Here is a 13,784-nt window from a genome sequence, read left to right as displayed (position 1 = left end):
TTACTAACATTGAGCCTGGACGCACAGGTGATTGTTTCACGCAATCAATTCCCAACCTGTTTCGGGGTGCACTGGTTTCAGCACACCCCAACCCCCTCTTGTGTGTGTTGGCTAGTGAGACGCGTCCTAACGAGACCTGATATAATGGGTTTCGTTGCGCGCATACTGGCTGCACGCAGCCAGTATGACGTCGTCTGTTAAGGGGTCTATATAATTTGACAATTTGGTCAATGTTTGACCACTTTTATAATCAATAGTTGACTACCCTTGATGCAGCAATGGTGTTTTTCTTTTCTTTCTTTCTTTTTTAGTTTTTTTAGTTTCGTGTAGTTAGGTCTTAAACGTCCTTAAATTGTCACTTTACTGTCATCTGGGGATTCCCCCCCCCCCCCCCAACAAAAAAAAAAACAAATATGTGGGGACCCACAGGTTGAGAACCACAGCTTTACAAAATAATTTTCAGGTCGGGATACCAATTTTATCCAATCTGGAGAGAGAACCCGGCAAAGATAATTCAGTTTAAATTTTATACTGTTCCAGTTACAATTTTATCAGATCTTTTATTGTTGTTAGTTTGTTTCATCACTTCAAATTTCACTTCTTTATCCTGCTAACCTGTCTGAGCCAGTTTCTCTCCTGATAGATCAAATTGGTGTAGCCGAATCAGATTTTTTTTTCAGTTTAGAGCTGGAGACCCCTGTTGCTAAACAAACACTTGATAGCAATCATTGCTATTGCAATATATTTAACATGTATTAGATATTGTTTATTTAGAACTGTCAACGGCGAGGATACATGGAGCAAGTGAAAGGAACATTGATATGTGGTCTAACTTCGCAGATAAGCTTAAAGGCTTGGTTTAAGTGTTGTACAAAGTGTTGTGACCTTGCACAGGTATAGGCACAGTGTTTGGCCCTTGCATTTTTGCGTTTATTATTATTATTTTTATTATTATTTAATTAACCTTCTGTGTTGTTTTTAAGTTGTGTATGTGTTTGTATCTTGTTTTTGTTGAAAATGTATCCATTCAAACATGATTGTATTGCTGATATGATAATAAAAACAATTGATAACAAAAAAAAGGCTCAAAAACAAAAACAAAAAATGATCACTTGTCTACAAACATGTGTGTACAAAATGTGTACAAACATGTAATTTTATATTCTCAGGAGAACATTATTCTGCAAAACCAATATTACACCTTTTTATTCATTCATTCAATTCCAAAGACCAGAACACAACACAGATGATAGCTGACTGCCACCTGGTGTCAGAACTTGTTACACACAGTTATGCTGGACACATCAGTTTGAAAATGTATACTATACATTTCATATTTTTTTTAAAAGAAAGAAAGAAAGCTATGTTTAATTAATTTATTAACAATTTTCTCCCCAACTGTTGATGCCAATTCCCAATCCCATCCTCTGGTGGTGGTGGGCGAGTGAGTGTTACCTCTAGTCTACGCCCAACTAAACTACATTTTGAACTTAAAGTCACTCACTGGTAGCTTTAGTATTCGCTTTTCTGTCTGCCTCATCGAGATAGTCCTGATCGGCATAGAGAAGGAAACCAGTGAAGGTGCTGTCTGTCCAGAACGGGTCGAAGAAAAGCCCATTCTGTTCCGAGTAGAAGATCTGAAGCCAGACCTGATCTCCACGCTGCAGGCGGAGAAGGGTGGAACCGGACGACACATCCTGGTTCCCTGTGTTGCCATCAAACGTCTTGATCTTGTACTGCCCGTTGTGGACCAGCCCGATGGCCAGGTGCTTGTTAGCCAGTGTGACATCATAGGTGAAGTAATACACCCCGGGAAATTCACAGACAAACTTCCCAGTGCTGGAGTTGTAGTGGCTCCCTTCGTTCAGCAGGATGCGGGTGAACCGAATGGGCAGACGTTCTTTGGGGTAACTCTTCGTTATCGCCACTGAAAAGGCTGAGCGGGCACTGTTACCACAGTTACAGCCCCCCGGAGCGCCTTGCTCGCCCCTGTCGCCTGCCTCTCCCTTCTTGCCCCCAATTCCGGATACGCCTGGGGCCCCATGCGGCCCCTTTAAACCCCGGGGTCCAGCTTTGCCAATAACCCCCTCACGTCCCTCAACACCTGGCTTGCCCTGGTTCCCAGGCCTCCCCGGCTCACCTGAGGACAGAGACACAACAACAGTATGCTACAGTAAAAAACAACTACTGTATATAACAACAAACAAAAACAATACATCTGCCCTTGACATGAAGTAGCTTCCTTAACATAACATTGGTGTAACCACCAAAGCAAGAATCCAGTTACGTATGTACCGTGGTCTCCTTTTTCTGCTTTCTCGCCATCCTTTCCATCCAGGCCGTCCATCCCCGGGGCCCCCATGGGGCCCATGGTGCCGGGAGATCCTGGAACTCCAGGGTTTCCTGGTGGCCCCTGTGGTCCCGGCAGACTGCAGACAAGCTGGGATGAGTGGATCGTGATGTTGCGTGCTTTATTGACGGAGGAGTACCTCGTCGACTGGGAGGAGGTGATGGACAGCAAACAGAACAGCAGGCATGTGTGGAGCATGATGGACCCTTATTGGAGACAAGAGGAGATGAAGGGTACCCGTATTAGTCTTTGCCAGTATCTCTGGACTGGAACAACGTCTGTTTACAAAATATGTATGAATATGTTCATGATACAGGCAGTGACCAGCTGTCCCCATGTGTGGCCAGATCTCTTCAAATCTGCATACAGGTTACGCCGCCAGGTGTTTCTCGGTCTGCCCCTCTTCCTTCTCCCCTGTGGGTTCCAGAACAGGGTGTATATTGTGATATTAGATGCAGGTTTGCGAAGAGTGTGGCCACACATGGGGACAGCTGGAGAAATTGGCCCAGGACCGGGATGCCTGGAGAGTTCTTGTTCATGGCCTATATGCCCAAAGTTGGGCTATAGTGTAAGTAAGTAAGTAACAGTGAGTGAGTCTATAAGGTGGCTACACACATAGCCTAAAAACACAACACACACAAAAGGATGCCTTGTAGATAACATATAAACAGCCAACTGAGTCGTCATCTAAATAGCATGATTAGTTTCACACTATGACTCCATTCTACACAGATTACTTTATAGATAATGTATAGTATGCATCAGATTGTAGCAGGCGTAATAGAATGCAGCTGACAGCTTGTTCTTCTTGTGAAGAGAACATGCAGGAGATTTGAAACGAACAAGGTACTCACCAGCTGATAAGTTATAGCCTGTGGGCATTCTTCACAACTATACAGCTTCTTTTTCCACATGGGAGCACACAAAAAAAGTTGCCTACATGATTTTCCAATATTCAGACCACAAAGCACTCGTGAGTAGTGAAGCATAAATAGAAGTAGAAATCTGGTTTGCGCTGAATCACACGATCCATAACATCCGCCCTTGTTTAGGCGAACACACGCTGGCTGCCAAGGAATGCTTTCACAATGATGTAATTACATTACACTCAACCCAGTGCAACAGTATTGCACAACTGAGGCTGACACATAATCATTCGTTCCCAATCTCACCGTATATGAGAAATATAGGATATTAACCAGCCAATTATGAGATGAAAAACATAAGATGTAATCATATCTTGATGTTTTTTGTTATAATTGATGTATAAAAAACGTACATGATGGATACGGTAACATAAAATGATGCTACATTTTATGTTAACGTGTTGATTTAATAAGTTGAGCATTGGTAAATAGGCCTAAACCTAAGAAACAAACAGAATTTCCATAGAGGGATAATAAACGTTCAGTTGTTTGTTTTCTTTATGCCTCAAATAGCTGATTGGGGTGAAAATTCTTTATGGGGGTTTTACCAGATGTGTGTCTGATCAATTCTGAGATGCAGAGCCAAGACCAATAAAAGCGCCCCAGCTGTCGGGCGAGGCAGTGCTTTTGCATTAAAAAACAATCCACAGCATTCAGCTGGAACTTTAAACATTAAACACATGCAAACATAGACAAACTGTAGAAATGGGTTTCTTTGTGTGGGTTTCATTAATGAGACAGCAGGCACCAAGTGGAGAGATACATACCCATGAAATGATGTGTGCTCCCCCTCCTAAAGTAAATGAATAAAAGTTACAAGCAATCGATTCACACCTAGTTTAATTTGTGACTTGTTTGTTTGGCTCATTTTACTGGAGAAGCTGGCAACTGCACTTTCGTAAAATATTGATTCAGATTATCAGATATTCAGCACTTTATTTGTGTGATGTGATCTCAAGTTAATTGTAGCTTATGTAAACCGATGCACTTATTGTTTATATACTCATCTATAGTCTCTAGACTCCATTGGCATCTCTTTGTAATCTGTTTACCTTCTGTACCTGTCTTTGTTCTGCCAAATTCTCCCTTAAGCATAAATAACATTTTCTCTTACAGTATGTTAGCATTTCCTGTGTTTTCACAGTGATTTTGGTTTATGTTAAACACCATTTTACTTCCAAACACTCCATATACAAGGGTCCTGAGTGGCCAGGACATTAATCTGTCTGGGCTGCTGGTGGACAAGCTGGGTGGGTCAGATTGAAATGTTGTCAGTTACTAAATACAAATTCCATGGCAACACAATCTCTTGGATTACAACATGGGGAGGGGGGTCTGAGGATGAAGTTTGGATTGGGACGGCAGGGGCCTGTATTGAGAAAGGGTGGGGGGTATCGAGGGTGGGGGGACAAATCGCCATATTGGCCAACTCGGGAACGATATATGTCAGGAGTAAATACCCCACCCAGTTATGCAATACCCGATGTACCCAATGTCAGAGTACCCGTCTGTCTGTCTGTCACTTTTATGCGCAAATATGGAGATTTCTGTCTGTCCGTGTCTCTTTTATGCCCATATATTGAGATTTCTCTATCTGCCCATGTCCCTTTTATGCCCATCTAGAGTTTAATCAATATTTCTGGGAGATCTGCTGATCCGACTTCCCCCTTGGCTCATCGCTCCCTCAGGTCGCCGGCGATGCAGACGCCGAGATTGAAGTTGGTCGGTGCCATACGGGCTTCTCCCAAATTTTCTGCCCAATTATGCATTGCCAAGCATCACAGACAACCTCTCCCTCCAGGTTCACGCCATCTCCCCTTGAGGAAACTACAGCACTGTTTCTCAACCAGTGGTCCACGGACTACTAAGGGTACATGGCATAATTACAGGTGAGCCATGGGAAAAACATTTTTTTAATTAATTTATATTTCACAAGTCCCTAAAAAAAAGGCACATTTAGTTGTGTCACGCACCGAAAACAGCTAATATACAAGCTTACATGCATTACAATGTTAAGATCATTCGTGTTAATTATGTATTATTCATTCAAATTAAATAGAAAGTGCTGTGTTATGCCTTGTTATATACTACTAGATCAATACATATTGTTGTGGAGAAATGGGGTGGGGATTGTTTGTAATATAGTGGTCCAGTACTCCAAATAGGTTGAGAAACACTGAAATAGAGCACCTTGAGGACATCCAACTTAACACAGGGAGAACATCCAGCCTCCACACAAAAAGGCCGCAGTCGGCTTCAAACCCAGTACCTTCTTGCTATGAGGCAACAGCACTCACAGCATAATCCACTGGATTACACTGCACACAAATAATTGAAAAATACAAATGTTTTATTCCACTTAAGAGTAGATGTTTAAGAGATGGATGCTGTGTCTTGAGTCTGCTTTTTAATGGAAAGGTATTCAATATTTACATTTTCATGGGAGACCTAGTTAAGTAAAAACAAAAAAAACATGCAGCTCACTTTTCATATGAAAGTATATGTGATGTCACAGCTACAAAACAAGCTGTTTATTTAAAAGTCGGGTCAAAACCACCGGTCAGAATCCTACTGACAGATTGAGAGTTCGACTGGGTGCGGTGGGAAGGAAATCATCATCTGAGAATCAACAGCTCTAAGAGCGGATGAAGGAAAAGAATACAGGAAGTGGATGCAGAAGGCCAGGTCACTGGCTCAGGAAGGAGGCCATGGGGTCGTCTTCCCGGCTGCGTTTCATTCTGAACGCCTCTAGCTCCTCCTCGGTGGGTTCCTTCACCTCGTGAAGGCTGTTGTAGGGTCTCTTCCTCTCATCCACCTTCATGAGGGCCTCCACCTCCTTTACCCTCTTGTCCTCTGCACTGAGGGCCTGGGAGACAGAGAGAATGAGACAAACATCTTGAGAGTTTGCTAATATGACAGACAGATCACAGAAAACATTGTTATTGTATCCTTCAATGCTGTTGATGTTAAATAATTCACCAATAACACAACTCTATGATATCTCCATTTCCGTTTAATCCATGTTATTCACAAGATTTATTCCAGTAAATAAACAGATATAAACAAAAGAGGGCCTCTAGTTTGAGGGCAGTAAACGTTGTTTCAGCAGCAGCAGGACTGAAATGCTGAACCGGTATAACTGGCGCCGACAGACTGAGAGAGGACAACACGCCGCATTGGATTTTATTGCCACCATCTCAGCCTGTGTCAACTATCCATTCTACATGGATTTCTAAATAAAAAGGAAGAGGGATGTGTTTGCCAGTTATGGCTGTCATTTGTCAAACTTGCACACTGTCAGCGCAATAATGCAGACACAGCCAAAACAGGAAAGTCACATCCATGGCAACAGTTTAGGTTCATACAACATGGGGATCTACAGTAGCAGGAAGTTTATACCATACGCATTCACACAAATTGTATTTATAACTTTCAACCTTTTGGGAAAACATAAAACGTGTGGATATTGAGTTAAAAGATGTGAATGTTGTAAGCTCAGCTGGTAAAACATTTGCCAACACAAAGTTTATAAGAGCGTATGGCCCCAAAATATGAATAAAAACAACTTATATTTTAAGTGTTGGTAAGTTGCAGATAGAGAATTCTGCACTCTGCAGAGGCAAAACATAAGCCGTCACAATGTACAGTGCCTTTTGATATCCACATACCATACCATTTCAACATCACCCTGCTCTAGCAAAAATACACACAAACACACAAAATTACCTTCTTTAGCTTCTCTTTCTTCTTCTCTTCATCCTCAGAGTCGCTGCTGTCTGAGTTGTGTTTCTTCTTGTTCTTCTTGCTCTTTTTCTTCTTCTTCTTGTCTTTCATCTTCTCTAGATGCATCTGGTGATCAGAACACATTTGACTGTTATATTGATGACGTCATCAGGAAATATTTAATCAAAGATGGACGACTGCCTCAGAGGATAAAAACACGAATGAAGGAAGCTGCTGCTTTAGGAGTTTAAAGGAAAAACAAGTAATTATGCACTTGTTGTGCATCCCCATGTTTTCTTCTTTTATGACATATGGTATGTATCCCAGCTTTTCTGGTCATTTCAGGTTGAGGTATTAAGCTGACTGACTTTAGCTGTTGTACTTTAAAATCAAACCTCAGTAAATCGCAGAGTAGTTTTGGATTTGTCGCCAGTATTTTTCTACCCATGTTGTTGCTGCCAAGGTGAGATGTGTCATCTGATCTCATCCGACTAGATGATCTCATCTGACCACCAGACCAGATGTCTAATAAGATCTTATCTGTCCAGACGAGATGTCTCATCTCATTTGATCCCAACAGACCAGACGTCTCATCTCATTTCATCTGACCAGACCAGATGTCTCCTGTCATCTGACCAAAGGAGATGTCTCCTCTTCAGAAGTGTCGCTTACCTGCAGCAGAGTCTTTGGCTGTTCTTCCTCCTCTGGTTCCTCCATTCCCTCCTCGAATGGAACACAAGCCGAGGTGCTCTATAGACAGATTATTAATGATGAAATATTAAGTAAACATGACAAACGAAGGTGCATCATGTATTGCTCTATTAAATGGACCAGAATATATTGTTTCATGTTATGTAAATCAACTCACCATTGTTCTGATCCCCGCCTCTCCTGTGCAGTAACTCAGTTTGACCAGTGAGTGGCAGCACTTGAATCCCCAACAGCCATCCCTCCAGAACGAACCCCAAATGTACTGCAGACGCAATTAAATCAGAGAATAACTTCATTGCCAAGTATGAGATTCCCTCCCCTCCTTCAAAACCAGCATAAAAGAGCACCTGTCTACAATTTGCAACTAGACTAGACAAGATTTCTAGCTTGCCAAAAGAAATGACCCAACTGTGTTTTTTTAAAATATACTTTTACTGCTCCTAGTATTGATGATTTCTTGTATAGTATTGTATGTGTTTCTATAACGATACGTGATACTATGTCTTGATGAATTGAATACATATGACCACAATGGAAACAAGCCATCAGGGCTTTCTGTGTTATCTTTTTAGCATTATCGTATACTGAACCTCTGTACTTTTTGTAAACTCTGTTAATAAAGTATTCAATCAATCAATACAAGCATCTTTTATATACAACAGGCTAACGTTACCTAGCTAGTGATATTTTACAGTAAGGTTGTGCTGTATATGAGCAGTCATGGAATAACTTTTGACTGGAAATAACGGTTGTGTAATGAGACACAGGCAATGACTTCAAACACCAGCAGCAGATATGATGCCCGTGCCAGTACTACAGAGAGCATGTGTACAAATAAGCAGAAATAAATGCTATCAAGCCACACTGTAGTGAAGGAACCGTGTACCGAGTGGTTGTTGATGAGGACATCCTCCTCGTATTTGGAGCGAGCCACAGCCTTCTCCTGTCCTTTCAGCACGGCGCCGTGGCGAGAGTACTCCACGTAATCCTCTGTCTGGGCCAACAGCAGCTCCCGAGGAGGCGCGTCCAAATGCTCCTCACCTCCATACTGGTCAACATACACAGAAACATCATATCAGTACGACAGGACTGGGTCTAAAAAGGATGATTAGGTTACACACCTGCATTTTTCAAACAACTGATGATGAAAGGGAACAATTGCACAATGGGCCTGGCTGTGAGTATGTGTGACTATATTGTCTGAGGAACTGAAGTAAGGCGTACCCTTTCCAAGATGGTTTCCTTCTGTTTTTCTTTGAAATCCTCCTTTTTAACTTTAAAGGACTGGTGCAGCAGTTCCAGCTTGGTGGGGTCGGCTTGCAGATGCACCTCAGACCCTTTCTCATACGCCTCCCAGGCAAACACTAACACACAGGAGGAAGAGGCAGCCATTATGGTCGGGAAAATAATTTATGTGACTGTGATCTATTGCCAAGTCCGAATCGTTTTGGTCTGAACAGAACTTGTGTGATGTTCTATCCAAGACACAAACGCATATATTATTGTATTTATGTATATTACTATAATAATTATATTATTACAAAACAATCTTTGAGTAACCCTGACAATGATATAACATGTCAACAAATATCAACTGGAGAAAATAAAGAACAAAAACAAAAATCATGTAAGCCTAATTGGGAAAATATTAGGAACATCTGTAAAACAGCCACACCAACATGTGAAGGAGAGAGGTGAAAGTAATCTTGCAGAGTAGACTTACATTGTGTCTGAGCCATGGTAATCGTGTCCCCAGAGTAGCGCACAAAGTTGTCTCCAGCAAAGCCCACCCTGGCAAAGGTAAACGGTTAGGATAAAAACAAATACTTTTTCTTTGAAGATGTTTGGCAGTAACAGCAACTTACTCATCATCTGCCATGCCAGTGTTAGAATAAGGGTTCTCCCTCATAGCTCGGGTCTTGGGATCATAATAGGCAGAATTGGGATCCAGGTTCCTCAGGTACTAGAAGACAAAAGACACCACAGGTTTACTTTAGGACTAGTGGTCATCTCTGCATTATCAAGACTGTTCTTTCTATCTCTTTAAAACTGTGGGCAGCTTGAATATTATTAAACAGTACATAATAGGTCAAACATACAACAAGCTTGTTTACCATACTGTATCTCCAGGCTGAATGCCTGCACCAGTGAATACCCATTAGAGAGACTAAATAACAAACTTAAAGTGTCCAGATTTTCCTCTTCTACGAAAATGGGCCAAAATATAGTTTTTATGTTCTCATTTAGATAACAATATTAAGACTACATAAAACTATGGCATAAACGCCTTCTTACCTTAGCAATGTCTTCTCTGATACGCAGATTTCTGACTGTGATACGTCTCTTGGAGTCAAAGTTCTGACCGGGCATGTCGATGTCATCAGCATATTTATCTTCATCCTCATCCTCACTGTTGTGTTCCCGCTCCTGCACAAGGAGGAAGAGAAATAAATCCAAATCGATTCGCCACATCCACAGGTGATGTAATAAAAATTCATTAGAGCCATTCCAGAGTAAAGACTTACAGCTTGGTCCAGTTTCCCTGAGGCCAACTCATCCTGCAACTTCTGGGCCTTCAATGTCCTTTTGGCCTGAAACAAGACACAAAATGTCAGCCATGTACCCAATCTGAAAAGAGCATCCAACTAGGGATGTACTGTATATGATTGAAAGATGATCAATTATTCTTTAGTCACATTTATCAAGCGTTACGCTTGATAAAAACGATAAATTTAGTTTCAGGTCACCTAATGTTGCAATTGTCTTTAAGCGAAAACATGATTTAAACGGTCTACTAGATGGAACTGTATATTGACGGGTTACACTCTATATCAGTGATTCTCAAACTTTTTTGAACCATCACCCCATTTTAAGACAGATTTTTTTGGTAACCCCAAACTTTAATTAAAGTGCAATTTTCAAAGTGGAAATAAAGAATCTTACAAATAAAAGCATACATTTTCGGCCTTGAATATTGATATTTATAATAGAAAATGCAGGCAAGCAAATGGATTTGGTTCCATTAATACACAAGTTACAAAAACACCCACAATGGCTCCTTTAAGAGCCACCCGCTCATTACTATTGAACATTTATGAGCAGCAAAATGTTTCTGGCTGTGCCTCTGCAAGGGCTTGTGTCTTGTCTTTCCCATGCCGCTTTTGCTTACCAAATCTACTTTGGCGTACTCTTCCACAATGCGTTCATGGTCTTCAGGGTCGTATCCGTTCCAGCGATCCCTCTTCCCATCGTAGTCCAAGTCCAATGTGATCTGAGAGTGCTCGTCTGGAGCCATTCCTATACCTGTGAACTTTGCTCCCACTTTTCTGGGCCTCTGATGGAGACAAATGCAAAAATTGGTGGTGACATTTTTTTTCCACTATTTGATACAGTTCAATTAAAGTTATATGTCTTAGTACAACTGGTCAACTCTGTTTTAAGTGTGGAGATGCATTTGATAAAGATTGTTTTAATTGTTTCAACATTTTACCTCTAAACAGTCTTTCTTCTTGTGAGTCATTGCACCGCAGTTTTCACACGAACCCTTCCGGAATTTTGTGCTGACTGGTTTCTGTTGAAAGGCAAGAACTCAAGGTCAAATGCTATTCAAATACACCACTGGATTATCTAGCTGTGTCGCTGTGTGCAAAGTTACCTCCTGCACCCCTCTCTTGTACCACTCTCCAATGGTGGAAAACTGTTCTTCTTCTTCTTGTGGCCTCTGATGCTTTAGAGTGGGCCGTTTGGAAGGGTCGATATACCACGGCACTGAACTGATATACTGTGGAATGTGAGGGTTAATATCCCTGGAAAATAGAACAGGAAACACGTGTTTTCAGTAACATTGCAGCAGAACACTAGACTTGAAATCTGAGGTAAAATATGAATACTTAACATTTTGAAATCATAATTTTTGGGTGGGTCAAAATTACTACTGGGGGAACACGCAAGTCGGGAACGATGCAAGGGAATCCATGCTCCACCCGGCAATGCAATACTCATTGTACCTGCTGTCAGAGTACCCATGGGTACTGTACAAGCAGGTAACGCATCGCAAAGAGACACCAAACGGATGACGCATGCAGGGCTGAGTTTGTTGTTAATTCACTTGTCCATCGATGTGTGTGTGTGTGTGTGTGTGTGTGTGTGTGTGTGTGTGTGTGTGTGTTGTGTGAAAAGTTGTAAACTGCCATGGTGCAGCAGTTAATGTGGTCTGTCTGCTTTGTACATCAACAATGTCAGATTAGACCCTAATAAAGTCTGACTGGGCTGCCAGCAGTACCAGGTGCCTACCGAAAGACCATGGGAACACCGAGTCTCATAGCACTTACTTCCCCTCCTCGTCGACCTCAGCGGGAGCATTTCCAAGTTTTCTCTGTTCCTCGAGTTCCTTCTTCTTCCTCCAGTCCTCTCTGGTCATCTTCTTGGGTTCATCATTCAGGCCCACGATGCCATCAGAGGGGCCCGAAGTCGCCGCTTCCTCTGCCATGACGACTGCAACCTAAGAAGACAGTTACTTGTGTTAAACTCAGTGGTGGAAAAAGTACTCACATGTTTTACTTAAGTAAAAGTATCAATACTTCAATATAGAAATAGTATTCCAAGTAAAAGTCCGGAATTAGAAATGTACATGTGTAGAAGTACAAAGGTATTGGTATCAAAATGTACTTAAAGTACCCTTTAAGCAGAAAGTCCCATTTCACATGTTTTCTGTATACTTAATTACATCGCACGACCATGCAGTTTGCTGACAATAGCTAATCGTAGAACAGTTCTGGTCGGCAAGCGACACCGCCAAACAAAGGAGTACATTTCTACGTTTATTTTAATTATGCTTATTTACAACACAAATAGAGCTAGCTGCTAAATAAACACCAATACATTGATGGTTTTCATTCTATCACCACCACTCGTTATGAGTAACCTACGTCATTAGCCAGAGCGGCTAACGTTAGCTTAGCATGGATCTTGTTTGGTTTGTTTAATGTCTATAAATACCATACAGCTATTTAACGTTAAACTCGAACACGTCGTCTTGTTGTTTACCTTGATCCACAGATGGAAACGCTGCCACTTGTTTCACTATCTTCTTCTTAGCGCTACTAGAACAGTTAATAGTCTCCCTCTCAGCCTCAAGCTGCTAACCTAACTGTTTACACGAACAACATAGCACACGCCATTTTACTTAGCGAGTTTGCCAATCGTAAAGGTGCATACTGCCACCTACTGGACCGGAGTAAGTAATTCTTCTTCTCTCAGTTTATTGACGTAAAGGTGCATACCGCCACCTACTGTACAAGAGTGTGCATCATCATGTCATTTACCCCAGTGACTTCTAGCTTATATTCTGCTACTCAACCTTGTGTCATGTACAATTTTAAACAGTGCCTTCCTAACCATTCCTACTCCCTTACCCTCTGCTTCAAGAATTCCCCATAACATCCCATTCCCGTCCTGCTTCACAAACTTTATCACATCATTAATTGTGCTCTTTTTAATAAAATGTGCTCTATACATTTTCTATGTCACCACAGTTCCCACATGTGTTGCTGTCTGCCACACCCATAACAAACAGTGTGCTATTTAACCCTGTATGACCCACCCACGACCACCACCCTAAGTCTTGTAATATTGCTTTCTTCCCTCTGCTCCTTTCATGTAGTATACATTGGTCTTTGGTGGCGAGGGGGAGAATAATTAAAAACATTAATATACAAGCAGAAAACACAAATGAAGACCCATTTTATCTGCCCTCCTTGGAGGGCCTGGCTCATAGAACCCGGGAACATAGAACCCAGGAAACAGATACGCTCCCCTGTTTGCTAGAACGTTTCATTCGAAAAGGTGCAACTCAGACTGTTTACGTTTTGGGTGTGCTACAGAATTAAGTGTCAATGGCTTTAGGTACACTGTGGCTTTAGGCCACACAACAGGCAGACCAGCTGAGAATAGAAAAATAAATAATTATCTGTTAACCAGATTCTGGTTGTACACACAAAATAAAAGAAAGCAAGCATGTTTTGTATAAAAGTATTTATTTATACAAGTTCAATACACGTTTAATATCCTGACCT

At 41.5% G+C, this 13,784-nt stretch overlaps 2 protein-coding genes across 4 annotated transcripts; both read right to left on the bottom strand.

Annotated features, from left to right (window-relative positions):
- Positions 1–1,131: 1,131 nt before the first annotated feature.
- On the bottom strand, positions 1,132–3,387 carry c1qtnf2 (C1q and TNF related 2). 2 transcript variants are annotated; one of them, XM_084085930.1, is made up of 3 exons: positions 3,205–3,387; positions 2,296–2,556; positions 1,132–2,140 (listed from the first exon to the last, which is right to left on the bottom strand). In XM_084085930.1, the coding sequence occupies exons 1-3, from the start codon at positions 3,230–3,232 to the stop codon at positions 1,497–1,499; spliced, it is 933 nt and encodes a 310-aa protein (XP_083942056.1). In that variant the 5' UTR covers positions 3,233–3,387; the 3' UTR covers positions 1,132–1,496. The 2 variants fall into 2 exon arrangements, with proteins under 2 accessions (XP_083942056.1, XP_083942055.1); XM_084085929.1 differs by having other exon boundaries at positions 2,296–2,497.
- A 2,281-nt stretch (positions 3,388–5,668) lies between these two features.
- Positions 5,669–12,893, bottom strand: slu7 (SLU7 homolog, splicing factor). Of its 2 annotated transcripts, none has more exons than XM_084041179.1 (15): positions 12,757–12,893; positions 12,042–12,211; positions 11,366–11,516; positions 11,201–11,281; positions 10,880–11,044; positions 10,236–10,301; positions 10,006–10,137; positions 9,576–9,673; positions 9,434–9,501; positions 8,935–9,074; positions 8,597–8,758; positions 7,868–7,972; positions 7,672–7,749; positions 7,003–7,125; positions 5,669–6,142 (listed from the first exon to the last, which is right to left on the bottom strand). In XM_084041179.1, the coding sequence occupies exons 2-15, from the start codon at positions 12,197–12,199 to the stop codon at positions 5,963–5,965; spliced, it is 1,707 nt and encodes a 568-aa protein (XP_083897305.1). In that variant the 5' UTR covers positions 12,200–12,211; positions 12,757–12,893; the 3' UTR covers positions 5,669–5,962. The 2 variants fall into 2 exon arrangements, with proteins under 2 accessions (XP_083897305.1, XP_083897306.1); XM_084041180.1 differs by having other exon boundaries at positions 10,006–10,134.
- Positions 12,894–13,784: the final 891 nt, after the last annotated feature.

Source organism: Gymnoscopelus microlampas, assembly GCF_963454915.1.
Source record: "Gymnoscopelus microlampas genome assembly, chromosome: 18".
Taxonomy (NCBI): Eukaryota; Metazoa; Chordata; class Actinopteri; order Myctophiformes; family Myctophidae; genus Gymnoscopelus; species Gymnoscopelus microlampas.
This window is presented reverse-complemented; position numbering and strand designations above follow the sequence as displayed.